The sequence below is a fragment of the Zalophus californianus genome, chromosome 6 (assembly GCF_009762305.2).
Source record: "Zalophus californianus isolate mZalCal1 chromosome 6, mZalCal1.pri.v2, whole genome shotgun sequence".
In the NCBI taxonomy this organism is placed as follows: Eukaryota; Metazoa; Chordata; class Mammalia; order Carnivora; family Otariidae; genus Zalophus; species Zalophus californianus.
The window spans coordinates 84,684,848-84,707,124 of record NC_045600.1 but is presented as its reverse complement, the minus strand read 5'-3'; the positions used below and the strand labels follow the sequence as shown (position 1 = coordinate 84,707,124).

The 22,277-nt window shown below is 37.8% G+C and overlaps 1 protein-coding gene across 10 annotated transcripts in view; it reads left to right on the top strand.

Annotated features, from left to right (window-relative positions):
- Positions 1-22,277, top strand: part of TTBK2 (tau tubulin kinase 2) — a 155,331-nt gene that overhangs the window by 99,531 nt on the left and 33,523 nt on the right. For all 10 annotated transcript variants that reach the window (XR_003515711.2, XM_027570402.2, XM_027570405.2 and 7 more), the window contains 4 exons: positions 3,763-3,828; positions 7,649-7,741; positions 8,347-8,472; positions 18,507-18,664. Coding sequence is in view for 9 of the 10 variants with exons in the window: in XM_027570402.2 (XP_027426203.1) it covers positions 3,763-3,828; positions 7,649-7,741; positions 8,347-8,472; positions 18,507-18,664 (443 nt within the window). In the remaining variant the exon portion in view is untranslated. The remainder of the gene's footprint in view (positions 1-3,762; positions 3,829-7,648; positions 7,742-8,346; positions 8,473-18,506; positions 18,665-22,277) is intronic.

Here is a 22,277-nt window from a genome sequence, read left to right as displayed (position 1 = left end):
TTTCCCTCTCTTTTTCCCCCATCCCATATGTTGATCTGTTTTGTTTCTTAAATTCCACATGAGTGAAACCATACGGTATTTGTCTTCCTCTGACTGACTTATTTCACTTAGCATAATAACTCTAGCTCCATCCACGTTGTTGCAAATGGCAAGATTTCATTCTTTTTGATGGCTAAGTAATATTCCACTGTAGTACATATACCACATCTTCTTTATCTATTCATCAGTCAGTGGACATTTGGGCTCTTTCATAGTTTGGCTGTTGTTGATAATGCTGCTATAAACATCTGAATGCATGTAACCCTTTGAACCTGTGTTTTTGTATCCTTTGGGTAAATACCTAGTAGGGCAATTACTGGGTCGTAGAGTAGTTCTCTTTTTAACTTTTTGAAGAACCTCCAAGTGGGATTTATTCTTGGGCTCTAGGGGTGGTTCAGTATTCACAAATCAATCAACATGATATACCACATTAATAATAGAAAGAAGAAGGGGGTGCGTGGGTGGCTCAGTTGGTTAAGCATCTGACTTTTGATTTCGGCTCACATCATGATCTCAGGGTCCTGGGATTGAGCCCCGCATTGGCTCCGTGCTCAGTGAAGATTCTGCTTGTCCTTCTCCCTCTGCCCCTCCCCCTGCTTATGCTCTCTTTCTCTCAAATAAATAAATATCTTTTAAAAATAATAACAGAGGGGTGCCTGGGTGGCTCAGTTGGTTGGGCAACTGCCTTCGGCTCGGGTCATGATCTCAGGGTCCTGGGATCGAGCCGCATCAGACTCCCTGCTCAGCAAAGAGCCTGCTTCTCCCTTTCCCTCAGCCTGCCCCTCTGCCTACCTGTGCTCTCTGTCTCTCTGTCAAATAAATAAATAATATCTAAAAAAAATAATAACAGAAAGGATAAGAACCATATGATCCTCTCAATAGATGCAGAAAGAGCATTTGACAATATACAGCATCCATTCTTGATAAAAACCCTCAACAAAGTACATATAGATGGAACATACTTCAACATCATGAAGGCCATGTATGAAAGACCCACAGCTAATATCTTCAATGGGGAAAAACTGAGAGCTTTTCCTCTACGGTCAAGAGATCACCTATTTTAAGGCCCCATTAAATGTTGCCTTATTCTTTTTTTTTTTAAGATTATTTATTTATTTATTTGAGAGAGAGCATGAGAGGGAGGAGGGTCAGAGGGAGAAGCAGACTCCCTGCTGAGCAGGGAGCCTGATGCGGGACTCGATCCCAGGACTCCAGGATCATAACCTGAGCCGAAGGCAGTTGTTTAACCAACTGAGCCACCCAGGCACCCAGTGTTGCCTTATTGTTAAGACTTTCTTCTTCAGCAAGACTTTTCCTTTTCCCTTCTCACCAAATGGAACTAATGCTTCCCACTCCTAGGCTTTCACAGCTCATTGTACCTTGCTAATGATATTAATTATAATCTGCTTTAAATTAGAATTAGTTGTATATATGACTATTTTCCCCAGTTGGGTTGAGTTGTCTTTTCTGCTTTATATAATAAGGTGGCTGAATTTTCTTGACCTGGCATTATTTCTTTGATGAGTCACATCAAGATCTTTCTAAACAGCTGGCTCAACCTTTCCATGGCAGAAGCAAAGTCAGGGGTACTCTTAACTGGAAAGAGTCCCCTGGGTTTGTCTTGGCTAGAATCTATCTGGGGTCAGGGGGCATCTAGGTGTCTGATTAACCGTGGACTGGGTTGCAGAGTGTGGTAATAGCTCTGGAGATTTTTATTCTGATAGTTAACTGGAATGAAAATAACTGGGCACAAGTACATGCTATGAAAACATTTTTGTTAGTGAAAGCTCTTGTCAGGTAATGAATAAAAGTACAACCAGTGAAATGTTAGTGAAAAGAGTTGATAGTAAGCTTTCATATATATTCATATATTTCATACATTCTTTGTCAAGACAAGAAATCTCTGATCTCAAAGTTCCATCAAATTGAGAATATTAGATATTCCTGTTAGTTGTGGTATCTTAGGAAAATATTGAGATCTACTGACTATGATTGTCAATGAATGGCAGCTAAGAAAAGGGATTTAAAAAATATATCACAGGAACTTTTGATTACTGAGAGTTGTCATTAAATACAAAGAATACTTTTTAAATAGTTAAATCTTAAGACAAAAACAAAAAGGAGTAATTAAAAAGGGAAGAGAAGGGCGCCTGGTTGGCTCAGTCAGTAGAGTATGTGACTCTTGATCTTGGGGTTGTGAGTTGAAGCGCCATGCTGGGCACGGAGCTTACTTAAAAATGAAATGAAATGAAAATTTTTAGAAAGGGAAGACAGAATTTCATGAAAGAAGAAATAAATAGAAAACTAATTTGAGCAGATAACACATAAATTACAAAAATGATCAAACGAAGGAAGAACACATAGAATGTTTATCTTACAGCATATGACCAGAATGATTCTGGTAACTAAAGATTTTTAAAATAACATTTGTTATAGTCTTTTTCTGACTATAAAAGTAATACATCTTAATTGAAGATAATTAGAAGTTACTGGGGAAAAAAAATCTAATGAAAATTACTGGCTGTGATCATTTTCAGGTTTGTCAAGTTTTCATATTGAGCTGTGGTGCCATCCATGAGTCTTTAGGGTACTGACTTGATCCTTGTGAAGCAGTAGAGTGGAAACAGTGTATGATTTTAAGTCAAAAGACCTTGGTTGATGCTTGGTTTTATCACATACTAATTCTATGTGTTCAGATAAATTTAGTTACCTCTCAGAGCCTGTTTCCATGTCTGTGAAATGAGCAAACCAAGACTTTGCCATCACAGAGTTTATATTTCAGTGGAAGAAAATAGGCAGTGAACAAATAAGTAAAAGTTCAAATAAAATTAGTTTTATGAGAAAAAAATAAAGCAGAGTAAAAAAGAATGGAGTGGCATTGAAGGGGGTGGGTAGTATTTTAGATTAGGATGATTAAGGAGTACTTCTGAGGAGGTGACATTTGAGCAGAGGGGTTAGTGTGGGGTAGAAGAGCTAGCCATTGGAGGTATGTAAAGAGATGGCTTTTCACTGGAGAGAATAGCAAAATAAGCTAGAAACACGGTTGTAGGAGAAACCATAAGTAAATCCATTTTGGAATGAGGCCAATGCCAAATTATGGAAATCTTGGAGGCCAAGTAAGAAGAGTTTGGACTTTATCCTAAGTTGAGCTCTCTAAGAACTGGGATCATGTATTATTCATGTTTGGATTTATTTCAGTACCTAGCATGTAATAGTTACCCAATAACTTGATTTATGAATATATGAATTGCATGCATAGGGAGGGATACAAGTTGCCATCATCTTCGAATTGAATTTGAATGAAATAGCCAAGACATTAAGAGGTTGGCATCTTTACTTAGAGACTCCTTATGGTTACTGTAATTAATTGTAACCAGAGCCTGAATATTAGTGTATGTACTACAATGCTTGGCATGATTCTGGATATATGAAAGCATTTAGTGTTTTCTAATGTACAGAATTTATTTGTCATAAATGCCACTTTATTTTAAAATGTAGGTACAAAAAATGGGACTCACTGATAATTAAAATGTTAGTTTTTTTAACATGATTTAGAGATATTTTCTAATTTTCTGTAATTTCACAATAAAAAATTAGAAATTTAAGTAGTATTTTATTGTGATGGTAATGCATGTTTCTCCCATCTACTTCATGGGCTCAGGTGTGCTGAGTCTTTTGCCATTTGAAGCTTATTTTATTACTCTTTGCTTGGTTTTGTTGTAGCCTCGTGCTGTGGCAGGCTTTCGAGGGACAGTTCGTTATGCATCAATCAATGCTCATCGAAACAGGGTAGGTATCTGAACTAGAGTCATATCTACATAAGCATGCTGATTACTTGAATCAGAGTAACTTTTTTACATTAGAGGACACAAGTGTGGAAGGTGCTTGGGAGCAGAGGGTAGGGTCTTAGTAATACTAATGTACCATAGTATGTATACTAGATAATAGATGTATACAGCTGCGTAAAAAAAGTTTTATTTGCCAGAAAAGATAATAGCTGTGTGTGTGTGTGTGTGTGTGTGTGTGTGTGTGTGTGTGTAGGGAACCTTAATTAGGTATAAATAGTAACAAATTTAATATTGAATTTTGAAGAAATAGAACATCTGTGTTCTAATCTTAAGAAGTTCTTTTGCGAATATCATACTTTCAATACCTAATGAAATACAGGGGTCATCATTTTGTCTATAAGTATGCATCTAGTCTGTGATATCCCCTCTCCATTAAACCTTTTCTTTTCATGAAGATCTCAAGTACAAACTACTTTTAAATTTTCATCTTTGTAAATTATACCTTTTGGGTTAAATTTTAAAAATCTCTCTCTCTTTTTTTTGTTTACTTTGCTCCTTTTGTGCTTCTCTGATTTTTTTTTTTCATTCTGAACCTTAATTATGAGTAGGAAAGGTGGGTATTTTATGGATTCTCAGTTCTTGAACTTGGCTGGTTGGAGGTGAGAAATTTAACATGTGATTCCTTGATAAAATAAAGAGAAATCTTTTCTTGATCTTACCTTATTCTTGTTCTGTGAAGCCAAAATTGCCTTAATGAAAATTTGACAAATGCTAACTATAGTAGGAAGAGTATGCTCTGGTCTTAATATGTTATGCTCCAGTTAATTTGGATTCTAATAATATGATTATAAATTGAAAATAGGAAAAGTATTTTTATCAGTGTATAATGTAGCACTCTGCCAAGCATTTCAGCTCATTTGGTTTGATTCAGTGTTGTATTAAATTATGGCATCCAGTTAGGGTGCCTGCCTGGCTGGCTTAGTCAGAAGAGCATGTGACTTGATCTTGGGGTTGTGAGTTTACGCCCCACATTGGGTGTAGAGATCACTAAGAATTAAATAAACTTAAAAAAATTTATGGCATCTAGTCAATTATTCTGTCTTGAAAAGAAAGTACTCTTATTTTCCGGATACATTCTTAAAAACCTTTAAAATTACTAAGCTTTCTAATTCTATTTATAATTTTGATCAACATTGGAATCTTTGAGATAGGATACTCTTTCTGAGATAAGCATAAACATTTCCAGAGATCATAATAGCTGTAAAGTCATTTCCAAAATATCTAGTAGAAAGACTATATATTTTTACTTTTAGAAGAAATCTCCACAAATTAAAAAAAGTAAAAATACACTCCATTTCAATTTTTGGGGTACCTTAATCTTAAACTTTTTTTTTTAAGATTTTTAATTTATTTTTTAACAGAGAGAGAGAGACAGAGAGGGAACACAAGCAGGGAGAGTGGGAGAGGGAGAAGCAGGCTTCCCGCCGAGCAGGGAGCCCAACGCGGGGCTCGATCCCAGGACCCTGGGACCATGACCTGAGCCAAAGGCAGACGCTTAACGACTGAGCCACCCAGGCGCCCAGTCTTAAACTTTTAACATGAATAATTCCCATACATATAGGACTTTTCAAAATACTTGAACTCTGTTCATTACATTGTTGTCCTACATTTCAGTCCTTTATTAATATTTGTTTTATCTCAATAATTTGAAGAAATTTTGTCTTCTGGTTCTATGGTCGCTATTGAGAAGATCTTTGTCCATTTAATTGTTATCATTTTGTATTTAATTTGTCCTTTTTCTTTGACTATTTTAGATATCTGCTCTTTGTCTTTGCTGTTCTACAGATAAGTTCTAACGTGCCTAGATGTGGATTTCTTTATAATTATTCAGTTTGGGATTTGTTGTGCTTCCTAAATCTAAACATTCATGTCTTTCATAGGTTCTGGAAGATTCTCAGACATTTCTTCTTTAAATATTGCATTTTTCCCTTTCTTTCTATACCTCTTTTTTCCTATCTCAAATTGATATATGTTAGATCTTCTTCTGGGGCGCCTGGGTGGCTCAGTCATTAAGCGTCTGCCTTCGGCTCAGGTCATGATCCCAGGGTCCTGGGATCAAGCCCCGCATCGGGCTTCCTGCTCGACGGAGAGCCTGCTTCTGCCTCTCCCACTCCCCCTGCTTGTGTTCTCTCTCTCACTGTCTCTGTCAAATAAATAAATAAAATCTTTAAAAAAAAAAAAAAAAAGATCTTCTTGTTCTGTCTTCCTTGCCGGGAGTTCACTCTCAGATTTTCTTTTTCTGTCTCTCTGTTTTGTTCTAGATAATTTCTTCAGATCTGTCTTCCAGTTCATTATTATTTTTTCTGCTGTTTTTGATCAGCTTTCTAACCTATACATTGAATTTTTAATTTCTAGATGTTCTTTTTGGTCCTTTTTTAAATCAAACTGGTCTTTTTATTTTTTTAGATAGGATATGGTTCCATTTTTTTGCTTAAGCATTTTAAACATTTTAATTTTGTATTCTTTATCCTATAATTCCATATATGGAATTCTTGGATATCTAATTCTGCTGTATAATTTCTCTTGTCTCATTAGCTTATGATAGCCTGCTTCCTAATGTATTTTATACTTTTGAATAATGAGCCTATATTTTGTGGATCTTTATCTGTAGGACTTCTATGAGGCCTGAATTTAAAGGTGCTTTTATCGTTAGAGAATTTTCATTTGCATCTGTCATTACTACAAGACAGGATCACCCAGAAAACAATTTCTGGATTTGGTTTCCCAGACCACACAAGTGGTATAAATTTAAACCCCAAATCTGAGTGAGGAGCAGGCCTATAGTAACAAATTTTCAGGGCAAATTTTTTAACCACTTACTTTATGCCTTTGATAGTGGTTAAATTTTACAGAAAAAAAACAATTATTGCAATATAATGTACATATCATATATTGCACTAAAGATAGCCCTTTGAAGGTCCTAGCTGTTTAGTGAGGGCCTAAGGGGAAGTGTCGCATTTACAACTCCTGTCTTGTGTAGGCTCAGTACTTTTACACCTGTCCCCTTCCTGATTGTTAAAACCCTGGTTGACAAAACCTGTAACAGGTGCCTCTAAAACCAAAGCTTCAGCATCAGCTTGCTTCTCTTGTTTCCAGCTTTCTTTTAATTTGGCTCCTAGAATTTGCTTTCTTTTTTTTTAATTGTAAAAAATGTATCACATTAAATTTACCATGTTAACCATTTTCTTTTTCTTTTCTTTCTTTTTTTTTTTTTTTTTGAGTATAGTTGACACACAGTGTTACATTAGTTTCAGGTATACAACACAGTGATGCAACAACTATGTATGTTATGCTATGCTCACCAATGTAACTACCATCCACATTAACCATTTTTAAGCTCACAGTTCAGCAGTGTTAAGTATATTCACATTAGGGTGCAACAAAGTTCTAGAACTTTTTTCATTTTGCAACACTGAAACTCCATACCTGCTAAATGCTGATTCACCCTTCCCCTTTCCCCCAGAACCTTGGCAACGACTTTCCCTTCTTAATGAACTCATTTATTAATTAATGGGCTGTTAATTACATTTCCAGCATTTCTAGGTTTTGGGGTTTCTTTGTAGCAAAAAGTACTTCATTATATTCATTCTGTTATGTAGATTGTTATATAGCTAGGTAGATATATTTACCAGATTTTATGGAAAATACATTAAAATTTTTAAGCCTAATAAGGTGAAACGCAATGGTTAGGCCTTAGACAATGTAATATACTCAAAAGGAGTAGTAATGTAATGTGATTGAATTCTGTTTGGCTTATGAAGGAAATGGGAAGACATGATGACCTTTGGTCCTTATTCTACATGTTGGTGGAGTTTGTGGTTGGTCAGCTGCCTTGGAGAAAAATAAAGGACAAGGTAATTTTGGAAATGGAAATGGAAATACCAGTTTTGGTAAGGGAAGGAATAAAATTTTCTCCTGGGTAGACATAATGGATGAGAATATACTTACATATAAGAACTAAAATTAGGGTGATAGTAAAGATCTAATTAATGTTAAGATTTTTTTCTATGTACATGGAGAATAGATACTCATTTAAGTATTAAATCATCACTTCTGATTTGATTTCTAGCTTTCCCTCAGAGCTTTTCTTTTCTTGAGTTCTCCCTTTTTCTTTTTATAAGTCACGTAAGCTTTTAAATTTTAATTGTTACATTATATTGTTTACTTTGAAAACTGTAAACATGTGTTGACAAAGAAAAGTAGACTAGATTTAAGATCAGCTCTTTATTTTGGCAGACTGTCAGTTCACTGATGCAGAACTCTTTGTTACCCTTTTGGTTATTCATTACAATCCTCCCTCCCTCCATAAAGCAGTGTGCAAGAGCTCAGTTCTTGCTTTATACTTAATTACTCATTATCTCATTCCCTAGTACATACCCTTGAGACTGTTACAGAGAGGCTGTTAATGTGTAGCTGCCAAGAGAAATTGACTTTGGTTCCTGTTCTCTTTACTTCCCAGGAGCAAGTAGGCTCTATTAAGGAGAGGTATGACCACAGGCTTATGTTGAAACATCTCCCTCCAGAATTCAGCATCTTTTTGGATCACATCTCCTCTTTGGATTATTTTACAAAACCAGACTACCAGGTAATCATCTTTCTGAGTTCTGTGGGTTAATTCTTCTGTCATTTAGTCTTTATCTTCACTTATTGTAGCTTTGAGGGTATTGTAAATGAGTATGGGCGGTCCCTAGAATATTATTTTAATACATCCTGAGAAATGCAGTGAAATTGACTGATGAGGACAGTGTGTGTGTGTGTGTGTGTGTGTGTGTGTGTATGTGTGTGTGTGTGTGTGTGTGTGTTTCCTCCCTTCTGGGTGGATATACTTCATTAGAGTTTTAGGTTTGTTTATTATTGAACAGATTTTACTGTTCCTGCTGTGATTCATTTGGTGTATAGAACTGCTTATGGTTCAAATTATGTAAATCCTATAGCTAATTTGTTGACGAGAAGGAAATGTCCAGCTAGTTAATCTATCTGTCAAGAGCTTAAGGGCTGTAATATCTTATGTTAATATGCTATGGAACAAAGTGAAGATTATTGGCTCCGTTCTATCTGTGGTCAGTGAATCATTTCCTTAGGGTATCCATTCATAAAGCCTTATAAGGAATGACTAGGTTTACCACAGATTGCACCCTTAACCCCAACCAACTATACATCACAAGATTCTGTTGCTCTCAGGGAGAAGTTAGAGCTTAATGCAAAATAATCACTACCTCTGAAGACATAAATGAAGCCACACATAGATTAAAACAGGCATACGTCATTTCATTGCACATTGCTTTATTGCACTTTGCAGATACTGCATTTTTTACAAATTAAAGGTTTGTGGCAACCCTGCATTGAGTGAGTCCATCAGCACCATTTTTCCTGTCTCTGTGTCTCTGTGTTATATTTTGATAATTTTTGAAATATTTCAAATTTTTTTCTTACTGTTATATTTGTATAGTGATCTTTGATGTTTATTGTTGTAATTGTCTTGGGTGCCATGAACCCTACCCATGTAAAATGGTAAACTTTTTTTTTTTTAAGATTTTATTTATTTGACAGATAGAGACATAGCAAGAGAGGGAACACAAGCAGGGGGAGTGGGAGAGGGAGAAGCAGGCTTCCTGCTGAGCAGGGAGCCCGATGTGGGGCTCGATCCCAGAACCCTGGGATCATGACCTGAGCCGAAGGCAGACGCTTAACGACTGAGCCGCCCAGGCGGCCCTAAAATGGTAAACTTAATCCATAAATGTTGTGTGTGTTCTGACTGTCCACTGACCAACCATTCCCCATCTCTCCCTCTCCTTGAGCCTCCCTATCTTCTGAAACATAATAATCTTGAAATTAGGTCAGTTAATAATCCTATAATGGCCTCTCAGTGTTCAAATGAAAATAAGAATTGCATGTCTGTCACATTAAATCAAAAGCTAGAAATGATTAAACTTAGTAAGGAAGGCATGCCAAAAGCCAAGATAGGCTGAAAGCTAGGCCTCTTGTGCCAAACAGTTAGCCAAGTTGTGAATTCAAAGGGAAAGTTCTTGAAGGAAATTAGAAGTGCTACTCTAGTGAACACATGAATGATTAGAAAGCAAAACAGCCTTATTGCTGATATGGAGAAAGTTTTAGTGGTCTGAATAGAAAATCAAACCAGCCACAGCATTCCCTTAAGCCAAAGCCTAATCCAGAACAAGGTCCTGAGTCTGTAATTCTATGAAGGCTGAGAGAGATGAGGAAGTTTCCAAAGAAAAATTTGAAGTTAGCAGAGGTTGGTTCATGAGGTTTAAGGAAAGAAGCCTTCACTGTAACATAAAAGTACAAGGTGATGCAGCAAGTTATCCAGAAGATCTAGCTTCTGAAGGTGGCTATACACTAAACAAAACATTTTCAATATAGACAGAACAGCCTTGTATTAGAAGAAGAGCCATCTAGGATTTTCACAGCTAGAGAGGAGAAGTCAATGCCTGGCTTCAAAGCTTCAAAGGACAGGTTGACTCTCTTGTTAGAAGTTACTGCAGCCGGTGACTTGAAGCTAAAACCAGTGCTCATTGACCATTCTGAAAATCTTAGGGCCCTTAAGAATTATGCTAAATCTACTCTGCCTGTGCTCTGTAAATGGGACAGCAGTACCCAGATGACAGCACATCTGTTTGCAACATAGTGTACTGAATATTTTAAGCCCACTGTTAGGACCTACTGCTCAGAAAAAAAAGATTCCTTTCAAAATATGACTGCTCATTGACAGTGCACCTGGTCACCCACGAGCTCTGTTGGAGATGTACAGTGAGATTAATGTTGTTTTCATGCCTGCTCGCCACTACATCCACTCTGTAGCCATGGATCAAGATGTCATTTCAACCTTCAAGTCTAATTATTTTAGAAATAACATTTTGTAAGGCAGTTGCTGCTGTAGATAGTGATTCCTCTGATGGATCTAGGCAAACTAAATTGGAAACTTTCTGGAAAGAATTTACCATTCTAGATGTCATTAAGAACATTGATGATTCATGGGAAGAAGTCAAAATATTATCACTAACAGAGAAGTCTGGAAGAAGTTTATTCTTACCTTCAAGGATGATTTTGAGGGGTGCAAGACTTCAGTGGAGGAAGTGACTGCAGATGTGGTAGGAATAGCAAGAGAACTAGAATGAGAAGTGGGGCCTGAAGTCGTGACTGACTTGCTGCAATCTCAGGATAAAACTGTACTGGATGACGAGTTGCTTCTTACAGAGAAGCAAAGAAAGTAGCTTCTTGAGATGGAATCTACTCCTGAAGATGCTGTGAAGACTGTTGAAATGACAACAAATGATTTAGAATATTCCATGAACTTAGTTGCTAAAGCAGTGGCAGGGTTTGAGAGGGTGGACTCCAGTTTTGAAAGAAGTTCTGTAGGTAAAATGCTACCAAATAGCATCACATGGAACAGAAATCACTTGTGAAAGGAATAGTCAATCAATGTGGCAGACTTCATTGTTGCCTTGTTTTAAGAAATTGCCACAGCCACCCGCTATGTTCAGCAACCACCATCCTGATTAGTCAGCAGCCATCAGAATCAAGGCAAGACCCTCCACCAGCAAAAAGATTACCACTTACTGAAAGCTCAGATGATGGTTAGCATCTTTTAGCAATAAAGTATTTTTAATTAAGGCATATATGTTGTTTTTTTTAGACATAATACTATTGTGCACTTAATACTATTGTACGGATAATGTAAACATAACTTTTATATGCACAGGAAGCCAAAAAAGTAATTTGACTCACTTTATTGCGATATTTGCTTTATTGTGGTGGTCTGGAGCTGTGCCTGTAAAAATGATGTATTAGTTTATCATTTTTATCTACAAAGTACAGCACATAGACTTTACTATTAAAGAAAGTTTTACATTCTACAGTGTTGTCAGTTTGCCCAGTCAAATGACTATAAACAGCACAGTAAACTTATTTGTATATATTAACTATTTCTGTGTGAAATGGCAGCTTTTGTATAAGATATAAATAGGATATAAAGCAGAGAGGCAGGGGGCACCTGGGTGGCTCAATTGTTAAGCATCTGCCTTCGGCTCCGGTCCTGGGATCGAGCCCTGCATCGGGCTCCCTGCTCAGCAGGAAGCCTGCTTCTCCCTCTCCCACTCCCCCTGCTTGTGTTCCCTCTCTCACTGTGTCTCTCCCTGTCAAATAAATAAAATCTTTAAAAAAAAAAAAAAGCAGAGAGGCAGCATACAGTCTTGGGTCCTTAGAGATCTTAAGTGGGTGAGTTTCTTTCCCATATGGCTATTTGTGTTAATAACTGTATTAATAACTATAGACTCTAACAAATGGAGAAAGTACATTGTATACAAGGCATTTTGGAGTATGTTCTTATATTTACATTTTCATATGTATTTCTGAAATGCACAGAGTTCATATTACCTATAATAAAATAATGAAATTAAACCTATAATGCTAGATTCAGGAAGAACTGGAAAATGTTCCAACTTTCCCACCTTAGGTGCAAAACACTTTTTATTGATCAAGTATGCATGTGAGCATAGGAGTTGGGCAAACAAAAAATTTTTTATCATATTTACCACCTAGTTATGCCTGTAATCTAAAGAAGACTATTGTGAGGGGTCCCTGGGTGGCTCAGTTGGTTAAGCATCTGCCTTCGGCTCAGGTCATGATCCCAGGGTCCTGAGATCGATTCCCGCATCCAGCTTTCTGCTCAGTGGGGGGTCTGATTCTCCCTCTGCCTGCCGCTCCCCATGCTTGTGCTCTCTCTCTCTGTGTCAAATAAATAAATAAAATCTTTAAAAAAGTTGCACATGGCCAACATCTCATCCAATAGCCTGCTAGTGCTCACTCTGACAGTAGATGTAGAGAGGAGCTGTTTTGCTCTTTACCAGGAATCTTTTATGCATGTCTCAATTAGAATAATGGCTGACACTTGCTTTTTGAAAAGTGTTACGGTGTTTTGGGAAATTACATCCAAGTTTATCAGTACTTAGTATTTATGTACAAGTGTGTCTTCCCAGCTGGTTTTTAAGTTCTGGAAGTACAACCATGTCTTCTTTTTTTATCCTACACTATCCTCGCACTGTGCCTGGCACCTAAATTTTCAACAAATGTTAGGAAAATTGAACTGAATCTTAGTTTGCTTAACAGTCTCCTACTAAGGAAATAAGAAAAATCAACTTGTGAGTGCATCAATACTGTTTTCTATCTCTTAAACTAAACTGGGTGAAGCTATCAGAACTACAACCAAGATTCAAACAAAGATCTTATTATGAATATTGTTTTTATGATTAGATTCTGAAAGAGTATAGCAACTATAACAGACAGAAAGTGGCCAGGCCATGAATCTCTTGAGGTTCATAAAATTGTGTAGATTTATATACACACACGGAAACACACACACGAGGGCATGTAAAACTGGTGAAATTTGATAAGCTCTGTGGACTGGTAGTACCCATGTCACTTTCCTGGTTTGGGTATTGTACTCTAGCTGTTTAAGATGTTACTATTGGAGCACACTGGGTGAAGAGGCTTTCTCTTGCTATTTTTGTAATTTTCTGTGAATCTTTAATATTTCAGACTAAAAGTAAAAAAAAGTGCTGGGCCAACATTTTCAGAAATGTAGATAGTGATTAAAAACATTCAATTCTGGGGCGCCTGGGTGGCTCAGTCATTAAGTGTCTGCCTTCAGCTCAGGTCATGGTCCCAGGGTCCTGGGATCGAGCCCCACATCGGGCTCCCTGCTCGGCGGGAAGCCTGCTTCTCCCTCTCCCACGCCCCCTGCTTCTGTTCCCTCTCTCGCTGTCTCTCTCTCTGTCAAATAAATCAATAAAAAATCTTTAAAAAATAAATAAAAATAAAAACATTGAATTCTGTTGTGGCCACCTTATAATTTAAACAATCCTTTTTAAAGTGTTTTGAGAAAGGAACATGTCTCTGAGGAGTGTATAGGAAGATCTTAACCTTGAATTCCACCACAAGACTCCACTGGTAGGTGACATAGTTACTAGTTAATGGGAAGCTAAGATAGCATCAGATTGGATAAAGAAGAACCCTTGGTGCTTTTGCACATTAATTGTTATAATAATGACACCCAGCAGTGTCACAGTAATACCTGGCTTGTGTTATTATTCCCGTTTTATGGAGACGTAGTTTAGACCTGTTGCCTGGGAAAACTCATGGTGCTGGAAGTGGTGTCTGAACCCAATTTCTGACTCATTCAAAAAAAGTCCAAAGACTTGCCATTTTTCACCATCTTACCTTTGGAGAGGTGGCCACAAACACAACAGCCATTGTGAAATAAATACTACCATGACTGGTTCATTGAAATGCAGTGAAAGAACTAAAGTTACATGAAGAATTATTAGAAATCTTTGTCAGTAATTAATAGAATCATGTGATCCTGACATAAGAACATGAAGGTATCTTTACTAGAGTGTCCCAGTTATGTTAAGCATTGTTTAGCAAGTTGAGAAGACTAATAAAACCCATAAATATCCACAATGTTGGGGAGCCTGAAACTAAAATGTGTCTATCAGCCAGTTCATACAGTGTGTCACAACATTGCTAAAATCAGAGGATATGATAGAGCAGAAATCCAAAACTGACCAAGCTTCTTATTAATCTTGTGAATCTACTTTCCAGGTTTAGGAGTGGGACTGTTTAAGCAGAGGTTACATCAAAATGCAGCAGGCTTGCCTCTTGTTTCGGGGGACTTAGCTGTTGTAGGATTCTCCTGACTCTGATGACATTGGAGTTAAATTTCTCAGAAGGCATAGCTGGGTTGTTAGGGAAACAAAAAAATCAGAGGTTGAGCTAGAGAGTAACAAGGGGGAACCTCACATAAATTAGAGGGCCAGAGGAGATCTCTCTCTTTTGTTCTATGCCTTCCATCCTTCTACCTCCTGCTGCTGGTCTCTGGTATCACCATCTTAGTAACAAACTTTTTTATCTGAGGCCCAGTGGCATATGCTACATTTTCTAAGACATACAAAAATACTATGATAAATGTAAGAAGATAATTCATGATAAAAGGACATCTGGCATAAAAACTGTTTAGGATCATTTCCATGGCAACCCAGTACGGGCAGTGCACTTAGTGGCAGTGGTCTAAGGGCTCACACAGCGGGGCAGGTGCTGCCTCATGGATAGGGGCATGCAACTCGCTCTGTGGGAACCTCCATTTCCAGAGTCAGGAGAGAAGGTCAGGGTCTGCCACTTCTCTTCCCATATGCTGGGTCTCAATCCATCCTCCTTTCTTGTGTGTTTTCTAAAGCCCTCTAACGTTGACTTAAGTCAACAAAAAAATGACCAAAACAAAAATTCCCTGGTTTTATAACCATGCCTTTTCCAATTCCTTTGATCTTTTTAGTTTCCTTTTCTCCATTATTTTTTTTCATATGGAATCTTTCAATAAATATTTTTTTATTTTTATTTATTTATTTTTTAAAGATTTTATTTATTCATTTGAGACACAGAGATAGAGAGAGAAAGCATGAGCAGGGAGAGAGGCAGAGGGAAAGGGAGAAGCAGGCTCCTTGCTCAGCCAGGAGCCCAGTGCGGAGCTTGATCCCAGGACCCTGGGATCATGACCTGAGCCGAAGGCAAACGCTTAACCATCTGAGCCACCCAGGCGCCCTCTTTCAATAAATATTATCACAAATATTTGTTCTCAGAATGTTTTTAGAGTCACTAAAGGTTCTGCATGCATAATTCTTTTCTTTTTTTAAATTTATTATTAACGTATACTGTATTATTTGTTTCAGGGTTACAGGTTTGTGATTCATCAGTCCTACACAATTCACAGTGCTCACCATAGTACATAGCCTCCCCAATGTCCATCCCTCCCACCCACCTCCACTCCAGCAACCCTCAGTTTGTTTCCTGAGATTAAGTCTCTTAGGGTTTGTCTTGCTCTCTGGTTTCATCTTGTTTCATTTTTTCCTCCCATCCCCTACGATCCTCTGTCTTGACTCTCAAATTCCTCATATCAGTGAGATCATATGATAATTGTCTTTCTCTGATTGACTTATTTCGCTTAGCATAATACCCTCTAGTTCATCCACGTCGTTGCAAATGGCAAGATTTCAATTCTTTGATGGTTGCATAATATTCCATTGTATATATATATACCACATCTTCTTTATCCATTCATCTGTTGATGGACATCTAGGCTCTTTCCATAGTTTGGCTATTGTGGACAGTGCTCCTACAAACATTGGGGTGCAGGTGCCCCTTCGGATCACTACATTTGTATCTTTGGGGTAAATACCAGTAGTGCAATTGCTGGGTTGTAGGGTAGTGCTATTTTCAACATTTTGAGGAACCTCCATACTGTTTTCCAGAGTGGCTGCATTAGCTCGCATTCCCACCAACAGTGTAGGAGGGTTTCCCCTTCTCCACATCCTCGCCAACATCTGTCGTTTCCTGACAGCCATTCTGACTGGTGTGAGGTGGTATCTCATTGAGGTTTTGATTTGTATTTCCCTGATACCAAGTGATGTTGAGCACTTTTTCATGTGTCTGTTGGCCATTTGGATGTCTTCTTTGCAGAAATATCTGTTCATGTCTTCTGCCTGTTTCATGTTTGGATTATTTGTTCTTTGGGTGTTGAGTTTGATAAGTTCTCTATAGATTTTGGATACTAGCCCTTTATTTGATATGTCACTTGCAAATATCTTCTCCCATTCTTTTGGTTGTCTTTTGGTTTTGTTGACTGTTTCCTTTGCTCTGCAGAAGTTTTTTATCTTGATGAAATCCCAAGAGTTCATTTTTGCCCTTGCTTCCCTTGTCTTTGGCGATGTTTCTAGGAAGAAGTTGCTGTGGCTAAGGTCGAAGAGGTTGTTGCCTGTGTTCTCAAGGATTTTGATGGATTCCTGTCTCACATTTAGGTCTTTCATCCATTTTGAGTCTATTTGTGTGTGTGGTATAAGGAAATGGTCGAGTTTCATTCTTCTGCATGTGGCTGTCCAATTTTCCCAACACCATTTGTTGAAGAGACTGTCTTTTTTCCCTTGGACATTCTTTCCTGCCCTGTGGAAGGTTAGTTGACCATAGAGTTGAGGGTCCATTTCTGGGCTCTCTATTTTGTTCCATGTGTCTGTTTTTGTGCCTGTACCATACTGTCTTGATGATTATAGCTTTGTAATAGAGCTTGAAGTCCAGAATTGTGATGCCACTGGCTTTGCTTTTCTTTTTCAACATTCCTCTGGCTATTCGGGGTCTTTTCTGGTTCCATACAAATTTCAGGATTATTTGTTCCATTTCTTTGAAAAAAAGTTGATGGTACTTTGTGTCTTCCTCAGTTTCTTTCATGAGTATTCTATAGTTTTCTGAGTACAGATCCTTTGCCTCTTTGGTTAGATTTATTCCTAGGTATCTAGGAATAGATACAAGATGGCCCATCTTGTTGAGATGTTTTCTTCAGTAGGCATATAAAACAGCACACACTTTGTTTTTCTGTCTCACTGGCCACTCCTTCTTGGTTTCCTTTAGTGAGTCTTCTTTCTAACTAAAGGTTGGAGTGCCTTAGGCCTTTGCCCTTGGACCTCTTTGCTACCTACTCTGCTTAGATGATATCTGGTCCTAAGGCTTTAAGTAATACCTATTCATATCTATATGCTGATGACTTTCAAGTCTGTAGTATACCCTGTTCCACCCTAAACTCCTTAAAACTTTCAGTATCCCAGTCCTCAAACTCTCTGCTTTCCGTTTCAGTAAATGACATCACCATTTATTTACCCAGTGGCTCCAGACAGAAATCTAAATTATTCTTTATTCTTGGGTACTAACAGGGTAAGAGAAATGATGAGGAGAGAATGAAGCCATAATCATAAAATTAAAAATCAGAAACAGTAAAGGGCAGTCTTTGTGAGATCATTATCTAGATCACATCAGAGTTTTGGAATTTAAAGGCAAAAAAAATGAGGGGTGCCTGGCTGGCTCAGTCTATAGAGCAAGCAACTCTTGATCTGGGGGTTGTGAATTCAAGCCCCATTTTAGGTCGAGAGATTACTTTAAAAAAATCTTTCAAAAAATAAAGAACAAAAATTGAAATATTTAATATAAACCAAATAAAGAGGCAGATTTCTTTGTGATAATTTGTGTATACACTCACACCACATACAGTTGAATTTTTCAAACTCCCCAAAATTGTAAGAAAGCACAATGAACTTCTGTATACCCCTTAACCTAGATATAACAACTGTTAACACTGCTCACTTATTTAAGCTGAACCATATAAAAATACTCCTTTTTGACAAAAAAAAAATTATCATATAGATGGTTGAAACTGAATACATATTTTCATATACAACACAAATTTCCTTTTGCCAAACCATCTGAAAGTAGGTTTTAGAGAAGATGCTTCATTATGTATCTTATAAAAACAAAAACAGTTTCCTACATAACTACAAACCGGTACCTCAACTGAGAAAAATCAGTATTTATTCAGTATCGTCATCCACATATAGTCCTTATTCAGAGCCCTATTTGTACCATCTGTTTTTTTTTTTGGTTTTTTGTTTTGTTTTGTTTTTTTAATCCTACTACAAAACTAATTTGTGAGTCTGGCGGCTTTCTCTTAAAGAATAAAATGACAGTGTTTATTGTTAGCTTACTTTAGCTTTTTTCTTTATGGCCTAGCTTCTGACATCCGTGTTTGACAACAGCATCAAGACCTTTGGAGTAGTTGAGAGTGATCCTTTTGACTGGGAGAAGACTGGAACGGATGGCTCCCTGACGACCACCACTACTTCCACCACCCCTCAGCTGCACACCCGCCTGACCCCCGCGGCGATCGGGTATGTCCTGCGCAGATCATTGAGCAATGGCTTTCTTAGATGCACTACATTCGCAGAGATGTCTTTTATTTCGTCTGGATCCTTCAGATGACAAAATGCTGAGACATAGGAGAAAGCCTGTGTATTTCCTTGCATTAACATTGCTTTTATATATGTCTTTGTTCAGATTTACTTTTCTTAGAAAGTATTTACAGATCATACTTTGAAATGGGAACTTTGAGCTTGTTGATGTCATATTTGCAGTGGGTTTTCTCTGAAATGAGAAGGAGTTGTTTGCATTTGCTTCCTTTTTTTTTTAAGATTTATTTATTTACTTGAGAGAGCGAGCCGGGGGGAGGGGAAAAAGGAGAGAGATAGACAGAATCCCAAGTAGACTCTCCACCGAGCATGGAGCCCCTAGCAGGGCTCCGTCCCATGACCCTGAGATCCTGACCTGAGCTGAAATCAAGAGTCGGATGCTTAATCGACTGAGCTACCCAGGCGCCCCTGTTTGCATTTACTTCTAAAGAATATATGGGACCCTGGAAAAAATGAGCCAACTTTACTATGTTTAAGTTTAGTATGAACAACACATGTAGCTTGTTCCTCTAAGAAAGTAACTTAATTTACAAAGTATATTAGGAACAGGTTATCATGTATTTCCATCATCTTGTGTTTTTTTGTGTTTTCTTCTATACATGTATTAAATACAGTTGCTTTTGTTTGTTATTAAATAAATTGGGGGGTCGTCCTTTTTTTTTCCTGGTCCATTTTTGCCTGCTCTGGTTGCTTTAAAATGTTTGGTTAATGAAGAAAAAAGTAAATAGGGAAAAATCATCACATAATTGGGGCAGTTTATCACTAATCCATTGTTTTGATTTTATATTGAAATTTGGGATCACTAGAGCTTATTGAATCAGAAAAGCTTACATGGACTCGTTTAACTAGGGATGATATCCTGATTAGCTAGTCTCAGAGTTCTTAAGTGAGGGACCCTGACTAGCTATATTAGAATCGTCACAGAGGTTTGTTTAAAGTACTCGCTAAAATAAAGAAATAAATAAAATCTTTAAAAAAAACCAAACAAATTAGGAGATGATCCTAACACTGGCTGAGTGAATCATCTAACTTTGGTAAATACTAGTAACAGAGATGGATCCTGTCTAGAAATTTTGATTCTTGTTTTCATGCCTTTGCCCTCCTCCTCCTTTGATTGTTGCTAGAAGTAGGTAAGTCTCAAATTCGTAGAAATCCAGGTGATAAGGACTTCAGGGTAACTGAAGTCAGTGAAGACAGTTGAAGTACCCATCTCCCAGTGTTTCCTCCTAAAATAAAACAATAACAAGAAAGGAAAAGTAAAACTACACAAAAACCATGTCCTCAACATAATTTGAAGACAGAGGATACCTAGCCTAAACTCCAAAATAAGTAAAAAGAGGAACCAAAACCCTCTTATGCTCCTGCCTCGCTCAACTCTGCCCCAAGGCTTTATAAAGGCAGATCAATAAAAACCATGCAGAGGAAGCGAATTAGAAATAGGACTTAAGATTGATCTTAAGCCAACACCAGAAAAACTAATCCCATCCTACAAATGTAATTATTAGAGAGTGTTTGGGTAGATTAGATCATGAACTACAGAGAGGTAAAAATAGGCATGATTCAAAACATGTAGCTTCTGGAAGAAAGAAAGAAGAAAAAAGACAAAGAAAGGAGAAAATGCCTTTTATCAGTTGAGCAGTGAAGGAAAAAACATGTATGTGTTTGGGTCTGATCAGGAGAGAGAAACTACATAGTAATTTGAACAGGGGAAGATGATACAAGGAATTATTAGCTAATTGGAGTAATGTGGGATAGACTAATAGGAAGTAGAGAATACAGGAATAGCAAATGTAAAGTACATCTCCTACTCCTGGGGCTGAGATTAAGCATCCAAGAAAGAGCTCTGCTAGCCCGACCCCAGGGCTGAGGTCCTGACCTTGTTGGAGAACGTATGTGCATTGCTCACTGGATGGCAGGGAAGTCACTCTGATGCCTGGTAGAATTTGCTGAAAATCTGCCCTCTGGAACTTAATGGAAATCTGTTCTCTCGGGTGGCAGAGGAAGCTATTTGCTTTCTTCTAAATAGCGGGGATTGCTCAGGGAAGCTGTTGATTGCTGCTGTCCTCGTGCTGCGAGAGCCAGGTGTTGAGGATGCTGGGATGTGGCAGGGTCCTTGTGCTGGGGAGAGCCACGCGTGCTGGGCAAACTGGCCAAGCTACACACTGGAGTTCAGGGCAGAACACTCTCCTCCTGCAGTGTCTCTCCAGTGCCCTCTACTGATAGAGCTCCAATGCTAGCTGGCAAAGGAAAATACAGAAAGGGCTCAGGTCTGCTTTCACAGAACTGGCAAAAAGGATGAATTTCAAGCTGAAGGTGATACATCAGTATTCACAGAAGGGCAAAAGGGGAAATAAAATTTAACTGCCTACAAAAAGGAGAACTATAAAATCAAAGGATACTGTGTCTCTCTAACCATAAAAACAAACAAAAATCCCCCAACTTGTTTGGACTTTGCTACATTGACAGAAGAGGGCACTAATTAAACTACAGATCTCATGAAATACTCTAAACCATAAAAATGAACAAGAAAAAGATTTCAAAGATCCATAAAATGTTATACTGAAAAAAATCAGAAGAGAAAATCTAATTCATGCTAAGGAAATGTCCTCTCAGAGAAGCAGCCATGAAGGAGAAGAGAACTGTAAAATAAAACCCCAAATAGAAGTTAATATACTTGTGCATTTGAAGATAAGGATAACTACCTTGAATCGGAAAGTTAAAAACTAAGAAATTGACCACAAAGTAGAGGGGGATGGGAGGAAAAGGAAAAGGAGAGGAGAGAGGAAGAAGTGAGAGTTGATCGAGGTCAGGAAAAAAATGGAAGAGAAAGACATCTTAGAAGTGAAAAAATTATAAAATGCACAAAGGAGAGCAGGCTCAAATGAAGATTTAATAAAGGGCATTGAATAAAGACAGAGGGGATAAAAGCCCTAAGAGAATGAAAATAAAATAAATCATTTACAAGGGCTAGAGGGGCGCCTGGGCAGCTCAGGCCGATAAGCGTCCGACTCTTGATTTCGGCTCAGGTCACGATCTCAGGTGGTGGGATCGAGCCCCACATCAGGCTCCATGCTCAGTGGGGAGTCTGCTTAAGATTCTCTCTCTCCTTCTGCCCCCCCTCCAAAATAATTAAAAGGACTAGAGAGAAAGTAGTGTAAATGGAATGTAGAGAGAGGAGGGGTAGCATTCTTTTAAGTCCCTAAAGGAGGAAAACAAGACAATACCAGTTAAAGCTGAGAAATTCAGTGGCAAGGTGAAGTAAGAAAACGGGACTAAGAGCATTTTAAAAGGTATATGTCCAAAGTACACCATTAGAACAAGCAGGCAAACCCAAAATACCAAAAAAAAAATTAAGAAAAAATGTTTAAAAATGAGACTGTGAAGAAGATCCATCTTGTAGGGAAAGAAATATAGCAAATATAACAAAATACATATAATTATCAAATACTGTGACAGATTTGAGACCAAATATTCATAGCAATAAATATACATGGGCTTAACTCATCTATTAAAAAGATTTTCAGTTTGGCTTACA